The following is a 19692-nucleotide window of genomic DNA, read 5'->3' on the forward strand; positions in this document are numbered from 1 at the left end:
TGGAATTCTTTCCCATTCTTGCTTAAGTTGTTCAACAGTCTCCTGCCTCATATTTTAGCCTTCACACATTTTCAATGTCTGGGCTACAGGCAGGCCAGTCTAGTACCCGCACTCTTCTACTATGAAGCCACGCTGTTGTAACACCTGGCTTGGCATTGTCTTGCTGAAATAAGCAGGGGCGTCCATGATAACAACATATGTTGCTTCAAAAGCTGTATGTACCTTTCAGCATGAATGGTGCCTTCACAGATGTGTAAGTTAGCCATGCCTTGGCCACTAATACACCCCCATACCATCACACATGCTGCCTAGAACACTTTCACCCTACAACAATCACTAATACACCCCCTTACCATCACACATGCTGCCTACAACACTTTCACCCTAGATCAATCACTAATACACCCCCATACCATCACACATGCTGCCTAGAACACTTTCACCCTAGAACAATCACTAATACACCCCCATACCATCACACATGCTGCCTACAACACTTTCTCCCTAGACCAATCACTAATACACCCCCATACCATCACACATACTGCCTACAACACTTTCACCCTACAACAATCACTAATACACCCCCATACCATCACACATGCTGCCTACAACACTTTCACCCTACAACAATCACTAATACACCCCCATACCATCACACATGCTGCCTACAACACTTTCACCCTAGAACAATCACTAATACACCCCCATACCATCACACATACTGCCTACAACACTTTCACCCTACAACAATCACTAATACACCCCCATACCATCACACATGCTGCCTACAACACTTTCACCCTAGAACAATCACTAATACACCCCCATACCATCACACATACTGCCTACAACACTTTCACCCTACAACAATCACTAATACACCCCCATACCATCACACATGCTGCCTACAACACTTTCACCCTAGAACAATCACTAATACACCCCCATACCATCACACATGCTGCCTACAACACTTTCACCCTAGAACAATCACTAATACACCCCCATACCATCACACATGATGCCTACAACACTTTCACCCTAGAACAATCACTAATACACCCCCATACCATCATACATGCTGCCTAGAACACTTTCACCCTAGAACAATCACTAATACACCCCCATACCATCACACATGCTGCCTAGAACACTTTCACCCTAGAACAATCACTAATACACCCCCATACCATCATACATGCTGCCTAGAACACTTTCACCCTAGGACAATCACTAATACACCCCCATACCATCATACATGCTGCCTAGAACACTTTCACCCTAGAACAATCACTAATACACCCCCATACCATCACACATGCTGCCTAGAACACTTTCACCCTAGAACAATCACTAATACACCCCCATACCATCACACATGATGCCTACAACACTTTCACCCTAGAACAATCACTAATACACCCCCATACCATCATACATGCTGCCTAGAACACTTTCACCCTAGAACAATCACTAATACACCCCCATACCATCACACATGCTGCCTAGACCACTTTCACCCTAGAACAATCACTAATACACCCCCATACCATCACACATGCTGCCTAAAACACTTTCACCCAAGAACAATCACTAATACACCCCCATACCATCACACATGCTGCCTAGAACACTTTCACCCTAGAACAATCACTAATACACCCCCATACCATCACACATGCTGCCTAAAACACTTTCACCCTACAACAATCACTAATACACCCCCATACCATCACACATGCTGCCTAGACCACTTTCACCCTAGAACAATCACTAATACACCCCCATACCATCACACATGCTGCCTACAACACTTTCACCCTAGAACAATCACTAATACACCCCCATACCATCACACATGCTGCCTAGACCACTTTCACCCTAGAACAATCACTAATACACCCCCATACCATCACACATGCTGCCTACAACACTTTCACCCTAGAACAATCACTAATACACCCCCATACCATCACACATGCTGCCTACAACACTTTCACCCTAGAACAATCACTAATACACCCCCATACCATCACACATGCTGCCTACACCACTTTCACCCTACAACAATCACTAATACACCCCCATACCATCATACATGCTGCCTAGACCACTTTCACCCTACAACAATCACTAATACACCCCCATACCATCACACATGCTGCCTACAACACTTTCACCCTAGAACAATCCCCATTGTTCTTTTCCTCTTTGGTCCACAGTTTCCCAAAAACAAATTCAAATGTGGACTCGGCAGACCTCCGGACACTTTCCCACTTTGCATCAGTCCATCTTAGACGAGCTCAGGCCCAGTGAAGCTGGTGGCATTTCTGGGTGTTGTTGATAAATACTTTTGGCTTTGCTTTTAACTTGCACTTATAGATGTAGCGACCAACTGTAGTTACTGACAGTGGTTTTCTGAAGTGTTCCTGAGCCCATGTGGTGATATCCTTTACACACTGATGTTGCTTTTTGATGCAGGGATGGAAGGTGCGTAATATCATGGCTTACGTGCAGTGATTTCTCCAGATTGTCTGAAACTTTTGACGATATTACGGAGCGCAGATGGTGAGATCCCTAAATTCCTTCTTGAGAAATGTTGTTCTTCAACAATTTGCTCAGGCGTTTGTTGACAAAGTGGTGACCTTCGCCCCGTCCTTGTTTGTGAATGAGTGAGCGTTTCATGGAAGCTGCTTTTATACCCAATCACCTGTTCCCAATTAGCCTGTTCACCTGTGGCATGTTCCAAATAAGTCTTTGACGAGCATTCCTTAACGTTCTCACTCTTTTTTGCCACTCGTGCCAGCTTTTTTGAAACATGTTGCAGGCAAATGTTGCAAAAATTAAGAAAGTTTCTCAGTGTGAAGATGAAATATCTTGTCTTTGCAGTCTATTCAGTTGAATATAAGTTGTATTCTCTTTTTATTTAGCATTTACACAAGCTGACAACTTCACTGCTTTTAGGGTTTTGTAGTTAATTGGTTGGTTATAGCGCCACCTATAGCTGGCAGACAGAAGTTATTTTTAGCCGAGAGCTTGTTTCGGAGCACAGCTCAGGCAAAGAAGCTCATAAAAGTTTGTGTACATTAGACTTAACGCTGGAGCCTTGAATGCGGATCAACCTTTTAGCCCTGAAACAGAAGCGCTGACCTCAGCTGCTCCTTCATCTTTCCATCCGTCATCATCCTCCCAGTGTTTTTCCGAAAGAAAGACGACCAACTGGCTTCTGAGACGCAGATCTCCAATTAAGGCCAAACGTGTGCGAGCCGCTGCACAGGATGAAAGCCATGGATGTGCACACAAATGTCAAACCTTGGGAAAAAACGCCAGAAAAGACAACTAATGTGGAAGAATTGAAGCAATGCTACGCCAGCAAAGACTCCAGACACAAAAACAAAAGATAAACATCCTAAATGTACCCTGCCCAAGATGGCGGCAAGGAGGGGGAGAATGCGGCTGAGCGGAGAGTGATGCTACCACAATCTAATTCAGGTGCGTGGATCGCGCACCGGCACCCAATTGACTTATCTCCTCACACTGTATAAACGGGGAGAAGGAGGAGAGATCGAGGCAGAAGGAGTTGGAGAGCCTGCAGCAACGGATGAGGAGCGAAAGCGAGAAAGAACGGCGCACGAGAGACGACGACGCGGCCGGCTGAAAAGCAGCGGAGAAGGACCTGAAAAGCGATCCGACTTGAAGACAAGCTTTATTTAAAAAAAAAAAAAAAGAGTCAAACCTGCTAGGCGATCATGTCCTTCCTGAGTGGTCCATGGAACCCGAGCCACAGGGAAAATCGTCCACAAATACATTCCTCCATACAATGGAAACACAGCTCGAATCAAATTCTAGATTACTTACAATTAAAATTGGTTTTGTTGAATAAAATCCTAGACAAACATTTAATAAAATCAAATACAAATAAGGCAACAAGAGAAGTATCCAACACTTCTCTTTTTTAAAGTAAATGTGCACAGCAGATATAGATCATCTACGTCAACAATATGATTATATTATAGGGCAGAATAGAAAAAAACTATTAAAAAACTACAACAATTAAATCCATTTTTTTTTCATCGATTAGGAATTGCTACAAATAAAAATCGCGATTAATCTGTAAATCAATTTTTTGATACAACAATACATTTTAAAAACAACATCAATATGGGGAAAATTTAGTTTTATTTTCCTTTGACACTTTTTTGACCACAATAGAGTGTGTGTGTTTTGTGTCACATATGAAATGTCATAAAATGTTAATTAAATGCAAAAATCCTCACATAAATGGTGCCATACGTCTTTGGACAACCAGTATTTAAAGTCAAGCCATAAATAGTTTGTAGAGGCATCAATAAGTGCTTTAAGTACAGCAATATTCAAATGTGAATAATATAGACTGTATTTATATTATTCACATGTGAATAATGCTGTATAATAAACTGTATTCATATTATTAATATGTAAATAATGCTGTATAATAGCCTGTATTTACCATATTCAGATGAGAATAATGCTGTACAATACACTATATTTATATTATTCACGTGTGAATAATGCTGTATAATAGACTGTATTTATATTATTCATATGTGAATAATGCTGTATAATAGACTGTATTTATATTATTCACATGTGAATAATGCTGTATAATAGACTGTATTTACAATATTCAGATGTGAATAATGCTGTATAATAGACTGTATTTATATTATTCATATGTGAATAATGCTGTGTAATAGACTGTATTAACAATATTCAGATGAGAATAATGCTGTATAATAGACTGTATTTATATTATTCAGATGTGAATAATGCTGTATAATAGACTGTATTTATATTATTCATATGTGAATAATGCTGTATAATAGACTGTATTTACCATATTCAGATGAGAATAATGCTGTATAATAGACTGTATTTATATTATTCACATGTGAATATTGCTGTATAATAGACTGTATTTATATTGTTCACATGTGAATAATATAAACGCAGTCTATTATATATCATTATTCACACGTGAATAATTAAGACGTGTATGGTGACGAGACGCGGGGCCGCCATCTTGGAGTGGTGATCCGCTCCACTCAGTGCAATTAATTTGTCAGGAGCAATGAACTGTCAGCGCATTTCATTCATCTTACCTCACTGAATACCACTCATTTTCACAACCTTTTTTGTCATACGTGTAGTTATGATAAAAGACACATGTTTTATTATTCATAGTTTGCTCAACAGTCGTAGAATATTCTTAGTTTGGCATCTTTGTTTTCTACCTGTCAACTGTCACTTTAGCATCTTTGTTTTCTACCTTTCAACTGTCAGTTTAGCATCTTTGTTTTCTACCTTTCAACTGTCAGTTTAGCATCTTTGTTTTCTACCTTTCAACTGTCAGTTTAGCATCTTTGTTTTCTACCTTTCAACTGTCAGTTTAGCATCTTTGTTTTCTACCTGCCAACTGTCAGTTTAGCATCTTTGTTTTCTACCTGTCTACTGTTAGTTTAGCATCTTTGTTTTCTACCTGTCAACTGTCAGTTTAGCATCTTTGTTTTCTACCTTTCAACTGTCAGTTTAGCATCTTTGTTTTCTACATGTCTACTGTCAATTTAGCATCTTTGTTTTCTATCTGTCTACTGTCAGTTTAGCATCTTTGTTTTTTACCTGTCAACTGTCACTTTAGCATCTTTGTTTTCTACCTGTCAACTGTCAGTTTAGCATCTTTGTTTTTTTACCTGTCAACTGTCAGTTTAGCATCTTTGTTTTCTACCTGTCAACTGTCAGTATAGCATCTTTGTTTTCTACCTTTCAACTGTCAGTTTAACATCTTTGTTTTCTACCTTTCAACTGTCAGTTTAGCATCTTTGTTTTCTACCTGTCAACTGTCAGTTTAGCATCTTTGTTTTCTACCTGTCAACTGTCAGTTTAGCATCTTTGTTTTCTACCTGTCAACTGTCAGTTTAGCATCTTTGTGTTCTACCTGTCTACTGTTAGTTTAGCATCTTTGTTTTCTACCTGTCAACTGTCAGTTTAGCGTCTTTGTTTTCAACCTGTCAACTGTCACTTTAGCATCTTGGTTTTCTACCTGTCAACTGTCAGTTTAGCATCTTTGTTTTCTACCTGTCAACTGTCAGTTTAGCATCTTTGTTTTCTCCCTGACAACTGTCAGTTTAGCATCTTTGTTTTCTACCTGTCAACTGTCGGTTTAGCATCTTTGTTTTCTACCTGTCAACTGTCACTTTAGCATCTTTGTTTTCTACCTGTCAACTGTAACTTTAGCATCTTTGTTTTCTACCTTTCAACTGTCAGTTTAGCATATTTGTTTTCTACCTTTCAACTGTCAGTTTAGCATCTTTGTTTTCTACCTTTCACCTGTCAGTTTAGCATCTTTGTTTTCTACCTTTCAACTGTCACTTTAGCATCTTTGTTTTCTACCTGTCAACTGTCACTTTAGCATCTTTGTTTTCTACCTGTCAACTGTAACTTTAGCATCTTTGTTTTCTACCTGTCAACTGTCAGTTTAGCATCTTTGTTTTCTACCTGTCAACTGTCAGTTTAGCATCTTTGTTTTCTACCTTTCAACTGTCAGTTTAGCATCTTTGTTTTCTACCTGTCAACTGTCAGTTTAGCATCTGTTTTCTACCTGTCAACTGTCAGTTTAGCATCTGTTTTCTACCTGTCAACTGTCAGTTTAGCATCTGTTTTCTACCTGTCAACTGTCAGTTTAGCATCTGTTTTCTACCTGTCAACTGTCAGTTTAGCATCTTTGTTTTCTACCTTTCAACTGTCAGTTTAGCATCTTTGTTTCCTACCTGTCAACTGTCAGTTTAGCATCTGTTTTCTACCTGTCAACTGTCAGTTCAGCATCTGTTTTCTACCTGTCAACTGTCAGTTTAGCATCTTTGTTTTCTACTGGTCCACTGTCGTTTTAGGCTGCTCGCCGGCTCCTCATCACCACTTCAAGATGGCGGCCCAATTTCTCGCGTCACAGCAGCCAATGCTGCGTCTACTTGTAAGATGTCTGCGGGTGTTATGCTAGACATGAAAGGTGCCGGCTGAGTGAAGGTAAGATGTAGCACAGGAGATAAGACACACCTGACGACTGTGAGGAGGCACAAAGACTAAACACACCCTGTGCAGTGTTGGCTAGCAACAACATGTTTGGACCTCAATGACAGGAAGGGCTCAGCTGGCACAACTTTTTATGGAAGTGCACTTCAACAATGGACACACCACACTGTGTCGCCCACCCAACAGGAAGTGGCGTCCGCCTAACGAGAACAAACGCCGGCTACTGAAGATCATCTATGGGGACGTCACTTTGAGCCTTAAAGGCCACATAAACATTTTCAGTACTAAGCGCTATTTTGCCGGGTGTTTTACATGCTAACTCTTAGCATGTTAGCATTTTTTTCCGCCATTTGAAATAATATAAGCCAAAAAAAAAGGATAAAAAATCACTACAAGAACTACCACAACATTTTCAGTACTTAGTGCTATTTTGCTAAATGTTTTACATGCTAATTATTAGCATGTTAGCAATTTTTTCACCATTTGAAATAATATAAGCCAAAAAAAAGGAGGAAAATTCACTACAAAAACAACCACAACATTTTCAGTACTTAGCGCTATTTTGCTAAACGCTTTACATGCTAATTATTAGCATGTTAGCAATTTTTTCACCATTTGAAATAATATAAGGCAACAAAAAAGGATAAAAAATCACTACAAGAACTACCACAACATTTTCAGTACTTAGTGCTATTTTTCTAATTGTTTTACATGCTAATTATTAGCATGTTAGCAATTTTTTCACCATTTGAAATAATATAAGCCAAAAAAAAGGATGAAAATTCACTACAAAAACAACCACAATATTTTCAGTACTTAGCGCTATTTTGCTAAACGCTTCACATGCTAACTATTAGCATGTTAGCAACTTTTTCACCATTTTAAATAAAAAAAGGCAACAAAAAAGGATGAAAAATCACTAGAAGAACTACCGCAACATTTTCAGTACTTAGCGCTATTTTGCTAGGCGTTTTACATCCTAACTGTTGGCATGTTAGCATTTTTTTTTCACCATTTGAAATAATATAAGCCATAAGAAAGGATGAAAAATCACTACAAGAACTACCACAACATTTTCAGTACTTAGCGCTATTTTGCTAGGTGTTTTATATGCTAACTGATAGCATGTTAGCATGTTTTCCCGCCATTTGAAATAACATAAGCCAAAATGAAGGATGTAAAATCGCTACAAGAACTACCACAACATTTTCAGTACTTAGCGCTTTTTTGCTAAATGTTTTACATGCTAACTATTTGCATGTTAGCAATTTTTTCACCATTTGAAATAATACAAGCCAAAAAAAAAGGATGAAAAATCACTACAAGAACTACCGCAACATTTTCAGTACTTAGCGCTATTTTGCTAGGCGTTTTACATCCTAACTGTTGGCATGTTAGCATTTTTTTTTCACCATTTGAAATAATATAAGCCATAAGAAAGGATGAAAAATCACTACAAGAACTACCACAACATTTTCAGTACTTAGCGCTATTTTGCTAGGTGTTTTATATGCTAACTGATAGCATGTTAGCATTTTTTCCCGCCATTTGAAATAACATAAGCCAAAATGAAGGATGTAAAATCGCTACAAGAACTACCACAACATTTTCAGTACTTAGCGCTTTTTTGCTAAATGTTTTACATGCTAACTATTTGCATGTTAGCAATTTTTTCACCATTTGAAATAATACAAGCCAAAAAAAAGGATGAAAAATTACTACAAGAACTACCACAACATTTTCAGTACTTAACGCTATTTTGCTAGGCGTTTTACATCCTAACTGTTGGCATATTAGCATTTTTTTTTCACCATTTGAAATAATATAAGCCATAAGAAAGGATGAAAAATCACTACAAGAACTACCACAACATTTTCAGTACTTAGCGCTATTTTGCTAGGCGTTTTACATGCTAACTGTTAGCATGTTAGCAATTTTTTCGCCATTTGAAATAATATAAGCCAAAAAAAAAGGATGAAAATTCACTACAAAAACTACCACAACATTTTCAGTACTTAGTGCTTTTTTTGCTAAATGTTTTACATGCTAACTATTTGCAGGTTAGCAATTTTTTCACCATTTGAAATAATATAAGCCAAAAGAAAGGATAAAAAATCACTACAAGAACTACCACAACATTTTCAGTACTTAGTGCTATTTTGCTAATTGTTTTACATGCTAATTATTAGCATGTTAGCAATTTTTTCGCCATTTGAAATAATATAAGCCAAAAAAAAGGATGAAAATTCACTACAAAAACAACCACAATATTTTCAGTACTTAGCGCTATTTTGCTAAACGCTTCACATGCTAACTATTAGCATGTTAGCAATTTTTTCACCATTTTAAATAATATAAGGCAACAAAAAAGGATGAAAAATCACTAGAAGAACTACCGCAACATTTTCAGTACTTAGCGCTATTCTGCTAGGTGTTTTACATGCTAATTGTTACCATGTTAGCATTTTTTTCTTCACCATTTGAAATAATATAAGCCAAAAAAAAAGGATAAAAAATCACTACAAGAACTACCACAACATTTTCAGTACTTAGTGCCATTTTGCTAAATGTTTTACATGCTAATTATTAGCATGTTAGCAATTTTTTCACCATTTGAAATAATATAAGCCAAAAAAAGGAGGAAAATTCACTACAAAAACAACCACAACATTTTCAGTACTTAGCGCTATTTTACTAAATGCTTTACATGCTAACTATTAGCATGTTAGCAATTTTTTCACCATTTGAAATAATATAAGCCAACAAAAAAGGATGAAAAATCACTACAAGAACTACTGCAACATTTTCAGTACTTAGCGCTATTCTGCTAGGTGTTTTACATGCTAACTGTTAGCATGTTAGCATTTTTTCTTCATCATTTGAAATATAAGCCAAAAAAAAGGATGAAAAATCACTACAAGAACTACCGCAACATTTTCAGTACTTGGCGCTATTTTGCTAGGTGTTTTATATGCTAACTGATCGCATGTCAGCATTTTTTTCCGCCATTTGAAATAACATAAGCTAAAATGAAGGATGTAAAATCACTACAAGAACTCCCACAACATTTTTAGATCTTAGCACTTTTTTGCTAGGCATTTTACATGCTAACTGTTAGCATGTTAGCAATTTTTCCGCCATTTGAAATAATATCAGCCAAAAGAAAGGATGTAAAATCACTACAGAACTACCACAACATTTTCAGTACTTAGCGTTATTGTGCTACGTGTTTTACATGCTAACTGTTAGCATTTTCCCCCCATTTGAAATAACATAAGCCAAAATGAAGGATGTAAAATCACTACAAGAACTCCCACAACATTTTTAGATCTTAGCACTTTTTTGCTAGGCATTTTACATGCTAACTGTTAGCATGTTAGCAATTTTTTCGCCATTTGAAATAATATCAGCCAAAAGAAGATGTAAAATCACTACAGAACTACCACAACATTTTCAGTACTTAGCGCTATTGTGCTACGTGTTTTACATGCTAACTGTTAGCATTTTCCCCCCCATTTGAAATAACATAAGCCAAGAGGAAGGATGTAAAATCACTACAGAACTACCACAACATTTTCAGTACTTAGCACTTTTTTGCTAGGCGTTTTACATGCTAACTGTTAGCATGTTAGCAATTTTTTCGCCATTTTATATAATATCAGCCAAAAGAAAGGATGTAAAATCACTACAGAACTACCACAACATTTTCAGTACTTAGCGCTATTGTGCTACGTGTTTTACAAGCTAACTGTTAGCATTTTCCGCCCATTTGAAATAACATAAGCCAAGAGGAAGGATGTAAAATCACTGCAGAACTACCACAACATTTTCAGTACTTAGCGCTATTTTGCTAGGTGTTGTACATGCTAACCGTTAGCATGTAGGCAATTTAGATGTCAAGAACTTTTGGTACTTTAAGTGGTAGCATGCCAACTGTTGGCATGTCATCATTCCAGCCATTTCCGTCAATTCAAGTAGTCTCGGACTTGTGAAATCACTTTAGAACTGCCGTGGCATTTTTAGTAATAAGCGCTATTTTGCCAGGCAGTAGCATGCTAATTAAATATCGGACCGTTTTGACGTCAACATAAAATTCTGCACAATCATCTTTTTCGCAATACCAAAATAATTTCAAATGTTCACCATCTCTTCTTGTCTGGAACATTTCTACGACATTTCAGTTTATCGCACGCATTTTTTACAGATGTTTCCTTACTTAAGCGTACTCGGACCTTTTTATTTGGACTAACGCCACAGGAAACGCAAACATTTCAAGTGTTGGAAGGGGACGTCTAAGCTCCGCCCCCTCTGCAGGTTGAGGCAGGTTCACTGACATTCCTCTCTCTCTTTAATGGGGGGGGGTCTTCGGTATACACACACACACACACACACATACACACACATACAATGAGAGTTCAGTCAAATGGCGGAATAGAAGACAAGTACACACTCAGAGACACACACAGTCACACAAAGCGATGAATGAGGACACTCGAGCAGGAGAGCTGCACACAAAGAAGTCACATTGACAACATAAAGGCCTGTGTGTGTGTGTGTGTGTGTGTGTGTGTGTGTGTGTTGTTGTATGTCTACCCTTCTTGAGACACCAACAGGGAAAAGTAAGCAAAATGTTGGTTCCAATACAGAAAATGTAATAGAGCATGTAATAGAGCCAAATACTAGAGTCCGTAAACATTGCTCCAAAGTCAGGATTTTTTGTTGATTGAATGTGCGTACAAACATTAAAAAGTGTGACACTTCAATCAAAAGTGAAGGTTATGTGTTAGCGACATCATTTTTATCATTAGATGGTGTACCTAATGAAGTGGCCATGTGGTGTGTATTCCTCTGTTTCTCTGTTTCTCTGTGTGTGTGTGTGTGTGTGTGTGTGTGTTCTTGTATTTCTACCCTTCTTGAGATACCAACCAGGAAAAGTAAGCAAAATCTTGGTCCCAATAGGGAAAACCATTGCATCTAATAGAGAGCTAAATACTAGAATCTGTGAACATTGCTCCAAAGTCCGGATTTTTTTGTTGATTTAATGTGCGTACGAAAGTAAACATTGACAGGTGCGAAGGCAGCAATATATGATACAACAAGATATAGAAGGACTTCCCCACTCATCCCCGGAAAAACCCGCCGACTGATTTTACCACTTCCGGTTGCTGACATGAGACAACCCATCCGTGAAAATAGGATGAACAAATACACTACGCTACTAAGACTATAGTGGCCATTAACTGTTAGCTTCTCAGCTGGGTTGGCCAAAGTGCGGCACAGGGGCCATCTGTGGTCCCTGACTCCTTAATTTGCCAGAATTCACCCATTTAGAGTTCGGAAATCGGTTAAAAAAATACATGGTCTATTTTCTGCAACATCAAGGTATATATTGACGCTTGCATAGGTTTGCTGATAATGTTCCCCTTTAAGAACCACTGATATAGACATATCGGGAGGAACTCAAAGTAGAGCCGCTGCTCCTCCACATGGAGAGGAGCCAGATGAGGTGGTTCGGGCATCTGGTCAGGATGCCACCCGAACGCCTCCCTAGGGAGGTGTTTAGGGCACGTCCAACCGGTAGGAGGCCACGGGGAAGACCCAGGACACGTTGGGAAGACTATGTCTCCCGGCTGGCCTGGGAACGCCTCGGGATCCCCCGGGAAGAGCTAGACGAAGTGGCTGGGGAGAGGGAAGTCTGGGTTTCCCTGCTTAGGCTGCTGCCCCCGCGACCCGACCTCGGATAAGCGGTAGAAGATGGATGGATGGATGGATGGATGGTATAGACATAATGTAATAACTTGAAGTAAATAATGACGATTAAACAACAATTACAAAGAAAAAAAGAAAAGAACTAAAAGCAGTCTTTTTCTCACAATGTGTCGACTTTTTTCTTATAAAATTGGTAACAATTTCTCTTATTCTTTCTGTTTCTGAAATATTGCCAAACTGCAATATTTTCTCCTAAAAGGATTACTTTTTTTGTAAAATTATTACTTTTTGATGCAAAATGGTGAAATGTGTCATGTAAAATGCTGCCTATAATCACAATATTGCATGTTTTTTTTTGCAAAATGATGACTTTTGATCAAATATTGCCGAGCAAAATTCCGATTATTATTATAATATTGGGGCTTCACGGTGGCAGAGGGGTTAGTGCGTCTGCCTCACAATACGAAGTTCCTGCAGTCCTGGGTTCAAATCCAAGCTCGGGATCTTTCTGTGTGGAGTTTGCATGTTCTCCTCGTGAATGCGTGGGTTCCCTCCGGGTACTCCGGCTTCCTCCCACTTCTAAAGACATGCACCTGGGGATAGGCCCCTCCCACTTCCACAGACATGCACTTGGGGATAGGCCCCTCCCACTTCCAAAGACATGCACCTGGGGATAGGTTGAATGGCAACACTAAATTGGCCCTGGTGTGTGAATGTTGTCTGTCTATCTGTGTTGGCCCTGCGATGAGGTGGCGACTTGTCCAGGGTGTACCCCGCCTTCCGCCCGATGGTAGCTGAGATAGGCGCCAGCGCCCCCCGCGACCCCGAAAGGGAATAAGCGGTAGAAAATGGATGGATGGATGAAAAATTGCGACTGTTGTTGAGTAAAATTCCAACTTTATGATGATATTGCACAAGTGAAGTGAATTATATTTATATAGCGCTTTTCTCAAGTGACTCAAAGCGCTTTACATAGTGACACCCGATATCTAAGTTCCATTTAAACCAGTGTGGGTGGCACTGGGAGCAGGTGGGTAAAGTGTCTTGCCCAAGGAAACAACGGCAGTAACTAGGATGGCACAAGCGGGAATCGAACCCGCAACCCTCAAGTTTGCTGGCACGGCCACTCTACCAACCGAGCTATGCCGCCCCGCGAGTGTTCGGTTTGTCTTGTAACATTTTGACTTGCTTTGAGTAAAATGACGACTTTTGTTATAATACTGCCAAAATTTTCAGTTTTTCTTGTGAAAGTTTTAACTTTTTCTTGTGAAATTCAAACTCATTTTTCACAACAAGCTTTTTTTTAATATTTGCATAGTATGTATATATTAGTGAAGTGAATTATATTTATATAGCGCTTTTCTCTAGTGACTCAAAGCGCTTTACATAGTGAAACCCAATATCCAAGTTACATTTAAACCATATTATTATTATTACCATATATTATTCATGTTATAAATACACTTCTTGATATATCTAGAAAGGCTGGTCCTTAAGAGTTAGGCACTTTTCTCAGGTCTGAAGAAGGTAAGAAACACAAGCTGAACCGGAAGAGTCTAGAAGTCCACTTTAGCATGGTTGAAAGAGCTAGCATCTTACCTGTCCGAGGTCCAGCGTCACGTTGACCTGGTTGAAGTCGGTGCTCCGCGACAGAGGCGGGCTCTGCCACCATCGCTCTGTCCCGTCGACGGCGTTGGTGATGGGGTGGGCGCGGTCGCTGTCACCATGGCGACAGGTGTCGCAGTACTGACCCTGAGGAGACAAAGACTTGTCAAATGTCGAAGGGTTTTTTTTTGTTTATTTGCATTTTGGTGACGCCAGGGAGGAAAATCAGAGTCAGAATCAGAAGAGTTTTTCTTGCCATTGTTTGAGAAGGCGTCGACCAACTAGGAATCGAACTTGGTGCAACATAAAACACCGACTAGTATAAGATGAGCTGGAACTGAGCTATCAGATCTCTGAGTCAGTCAATATTGACTCATTAAAAGGCGACACTTTGTCAAAGTGTTACCGAGAACTGACAGCCTGCAAGTGGACCAGTCCCCGGGAGACCAGTTCTTGCGACTCCATGAGTCCAGAATCAGTAAAAACATTTTTGAAGGACTCGCATATCTCCACTCGCAGGGTGACGAGGTCTCACTCTGCACTTTTTGTTCCGTCCTCTCCCCCACCCCGTCCTCACAAGGTTACCAAGGCGACCACTTCCACCGTGACGTAACGTACGACCTTTGACGCCTCCTTCTCCTCGCTTTACTGCCGCCGTCCACTTGGTGGCGGTCCGAGTGTGCGCCGGAGGACATTCCTGTCTTAGGTCCTGCTGCGGTCAAATCAAAACAGGATTAACTCGCACACACACACACATCAAAAGGTCTTTATTGTGTGTGTGTGTGTGGAAGTCAATGGTGTGAAGCGCACCGCCACAGTTCGCCAGCGGGGGGCGCCGCAGTCAACTGTCGCCCGCAGGGACAGAACCGAGACCCCCCCCGACTCGGTTGTGAGGCGACAGCGGAACCGGCGGAGGAGGCGGGTCTGAGGTCAGGATAATCTGGCTGCAGCCGAGCGGATAAGCGCTCTGATTGGCCGACACGGGTCAGTCGCCGGGAGGAATGCGGTGGGCAGGCGGGAAGCTGGCTTTGGCCTTGATGGTTAACCCGTGAACGCCATGGCCAGAAGCACTCATTACGCCTCGCTGAGCACACGCCCGAAAAGTCATTTACTGGCGAGTGGGCGGGGCCTGCGCATGTGAGAGGGAGGAGTCCATTATGAAGGAGGAGGAGCCTGGTTATGACAGGTGAGCACGCTTAGTATAAAGAACGGAAGGAGGTAAAGAGTAAAGGGGGTTACTCTGAAAGGGGCGGAGCCAGTTGAAACAGCAGGCGGGCCTCAAGGGGAGGAGCCTATAAAGAGGGCGGAGTCTAACATTAATGAGGAGAAGACTAGCCATATGAGAGAGGTTCCAGCACCTCCTGCTACCCCAAAAGGGACAAGCAGTAGAAAATGGATGGATGTATGGATATAATAACAATAATAATAATGGATTTGATTCATATAGTTCTTTTCTAGACACTTAAAAAGCGCCGAGAAGCCATCATTCATTCACACCTGCTGGAGGTAAACTACTTTCATAGCCAAAGCTTTGAGAGTTGATGGAAGGGAGGAGCTTTGTGTGAAATGGGAGGGGCCAAAAATGACAGGGGAGGAGCCTAGCAGCATGGAGGACGTCAACGTTCGACTAAAAGTTCGTAAAAAAACAGTTTATTTTGTATTCTTATGTCTGATTGACCCGCTGACAGGAAAATCAAAGAAATAAAAACATTGCATATTGTTCATTGTAAAGCCTTTTTTTACAATGTTCTTACGTGGATTTAATGGTATAATATGAAGTAATAGTCATAATATTAATACAAAGCGCCGTGTTGTTGGGGGAAAAAACCCTGGTAAATATATATATATATATATATGTAGGTGTGGGAAAAATCACAAGACTACTTCGTCTCTACAGAACTGTTTCATGAGGGGTTCCCTCAATCATCAGGAGATTTTAATGGAAGCATTCACATACAATGGTTTATATAGAGCACAGAGTGGGTGGGTACAGGCAGGCGTAGGGGCGTGGTGATTGGCTCATGTGTTACCTAGGAGGTGTTTCTGTCTGTGGCGGCATGTTGAAATGATTTCACTGCGCTTGTTGAGGGATGATAGATCTGGATGATATATAATAAACAGTTTCTCTTTTAAGCATAGGTTGCATCTTTTATTACCACTGTTGTAAGGTGTGCTGGATGCAAGAATTTGCCATGTTATTGAATATTCAACATTATTGTCTTTGAGGTTACAAATGTGTTTGCTGAGTTCTGTAGAATTCCGCAAAGTCTGGTTTCTAAAGGAGGCGTTGTGATTATTCCATCTTGTTTTGAACGCTCCTTCGGGTAATCCTACGTACGTGTCGGATGTGTTAATGTCCTTGCGTGTTACCTTTGCTTGGTAAACGACTGATGTCCGTAAGCACCCTCACCACGCCCCTACGCCTGCCTGTACCCACCCACTCTGTGCCCTATATAAACCATTGTATGTGAATGCTTCCATTAAAATCTCCTGATGATTGAGGGAACCCCTCATGAAACAGTTCTGTAGAGACGAAGTAGTCTTGTGATTTTTCCCACACCTACATATTGCGCTCTACCATGGTATCGAGCACTATTCTCTGGATAATCCAATCAAGACATATACATATATATATATATATATATATATATATATATATATATATATATACCATCCATCCATCCATTTTCTACCGCTTATTCCCTTTGGGGTCACAGGGGGCGCTGGTGCCTATCTTAGCTACAATCGGGTGGAAGGTTGCGGACACCCGGGACAAGTCGCCACCTAATCGCAGATACACATACACATACACATATACATATACATATACATACATATATATATATATATATATATATATATATATATATATATATATATATATATATATATATATATATACATACATACATACACACACACATATATACAAATATATTGTACATGGTAATTGGGATTTGTTATATATTGTATATATTATATAGAAATATAATAAGTCAGTATAAGATATAAACTGTATATATAATATGTAAATATTACATATGTGTTATACTGGTACTGTGATACATTTTTAGTTTACTTAATACCTGCATTAACCTTTCCATCCTTTGTAACTGAGCTGCTGTGTGGAACAATCTCCCTTGTGGATCAATAAAGTTTGACTAAGTCTAAATAAAAATGTAAGCACAAAAGAACAAAGCGATGTAATGTAGTCAGAAAAAAGCTAAAAAAAAGTTATACTAAATGAATGTAAAAATTAATTTAGGAAAAAATGTTGATGCATTTTATTTTGTAAAACAAAGCCAGATTTTTTGTGGACATGTTCCATAAATATTGATCTCAAAGATTTATTTTTTTGTGAAGAAATGTTTAGAATGAAGTTGATGAATCCAGATGGATTATTATTATTTTTTCATAATTGAATCACATGTTTATTTTTCAACACGTTTTTAGTTATTTTCATATCTTTTTTCCCCAAATAGTTCAAGAAAGACCACTAAAAATGAGCAATATTTTTGCACTGTTAATGAATCCAAAACTGATGACATATTTTACTTCTTTATCTCTTTTTTTCAACCAAAAATGCTTTGCTCTGATTCGGGGTACTTGAATGAAAAACATGTTCACAGGGGGTACATCACTGAAAAAAGCTTGAGAACCACTGATATAGTTTGATAGTAATATATCATATACAGTATGTGATAGTAATATCTCATATAGTGTGATAGTAATATATCATATAGTGTGATAGTAATATATCATATAGTGTGATAGTAATATATCACAGTGTGCGGTCGAGCTACCAGTGGACCGCGGGGGGTGTGTCAGTCGATCTCCAGCCAGGCTTTTAAAAAAAAATAGACCTAAAAATGAGTGATCATCAATCTTCACCAAGACGTCACTTAAATGACATTCACGGTACCGGAGGGTCTTGTGAGATGACGCTGGCTGCTGCAAGATCATTATTATGAAAATATGACCGAGAGGAAGGCGAGAAACACTTTTTATTTCAACAGACTCTCGCGCCGGACCTTCCGTCAAAACTCTAAAGGCCGACTGCACATTTCCTATCTTCACAATAAAAGCCCTGCTTCATGCTGCCTGCGCTAACTAAATACAGAGTCTCGGAAAACTGGCGTGCACAAGCGATCCCTCAGAAAGCTGGCGTGCACATCACTTGTGCACGCCAGCTTTCTGAGACTCTTATTTTGTTAGCGCAGGCAGCATGAAGCAGGGCTTTTATTGTGAAGATAGGAAATGTGCAGTCGGCCTTTAGAGTCTTGACGGAAGGTCCGGCGCGAGAGTCTGTTGAAATAAAAAGTGTTTCTCGCCTTCCTGTCTGTCATTTTTTCATAATAATAAACTGGCAGCAGCCTGCGTCATCTCACAAGACCCTCGGGTGCCGTGAATGTCAATCAAGCAAGCTACGGAATTTGCCGCCAATTATTTTTCTTGTAAAGCGTATGGAAGCTGGATGAATTAGATGCCAAAAACCAACCACTTTCATGTGGTATTGTACAGAAAGGACCACTTTTTTTTCTCCTCCATTTGAAAATGTGGGCGTTATCATCATTACTGTCTGATTCCAATCAATGCAAGTCATCAGAATCAGGTAATACAGCAACTTATATTCTTGTCTTCGTGAAAGAAAGACATCTATATGTGTTACACATGCTTGTATTATCATTAAACACATTTAACTTGTTTACAAAAATGTCTCTTTCGTAAATAAATATATATAAATGAGGTAGATCCCCTCGAGTTGGTCAATTGAAAAGTAGCTCGCCTGCAGAAAAAGTGTGGGCACCCTTGATATAGAGTGATAGTAATATATCATATATGTGGTAGTATTACATCATATATGTGATAGTAATATCTGCTAATAGTCAAGTGTGAAATGCATGTGTAATAGCAGCTAGTCAAGTAGTCCAAGAAGTAGCGGCTCTCACCTGGATGGTCTGCCCCGGGTCCCCAGACACCGGGCCGCCGACCAGCTTGCAGTAGAGGTCGTGCAGCGTGCGGCCGGCCTCGTCCTCCCCGCAGGTGGCGGTGGCGGTGATCTTGGTGCCCTCGGCCAGGTTGAAGTAGGGAGGGTGCAGGCTGAAGCCGCCGCTCGGAACCTCCTGGGCCGACACCGACACCAGCACCGGAAGCAGCAGCAGCAGCGCCATCACCTGTGCGGGGAAAGTTGTCAGCCGGGCGGGGAAGAAGATCCACGAAGACCCTCGCGGTGGTCTTCTGTGCGGGGGAATGGACGTGGACGAGTCTGCAGCGTGCGTGCGTGTGCGTGCGTATGCCAGCCGGCGGGGG

At 40.0% G+C, this 19692-nt stretch overlaps 1 protein-coding gene across 2 annotated transcripts in view; it reads right to left on the reverse strand.

Moving 5' to 3' along the window:
- lama5 (laminin, alpha 5) overlaps positions 1-19692 on the reverse strand; it is a 201957-nt gene extending 182265 nt beyond the window's left edge. The window contains exons 1-2 of one of the 2 annotated variants that reach the window (XM_061902574.1): positions 19332-19692; positions 14377-14529 (exon numbers count right to left, since the gene is read on the reverse strand). In XM_061902574.1, the coding sequence (XP_061758558.1) occupies positions 14377-14529; positions 19332-19553 (375 nt within the window). In that variant the 5' untranslated portion in view covers positions 19554-19692. The remainder of the gene's footprint in view (positions 1-14376; positions 14530-19331) is intronic. The other variant, XM_061902575.1, reaches the window with a different exon arrangement.

Source organism: Nerophis ophidion, linkage group LG06 (genome assembly GCF_033978795.1).
Source record: "Nerophis ophidion isolate RoL-2023_Sa linkage group LG06, RoL_Noph_v1.0, whole genome shotgun sequence".
Taxonomy (NCBI): Eukaryota; Metazoa; Chordata; class Actinopteri; order Syngnathiformes; family Syngnathidae; genus Nerophis; species Nerophis ophidion.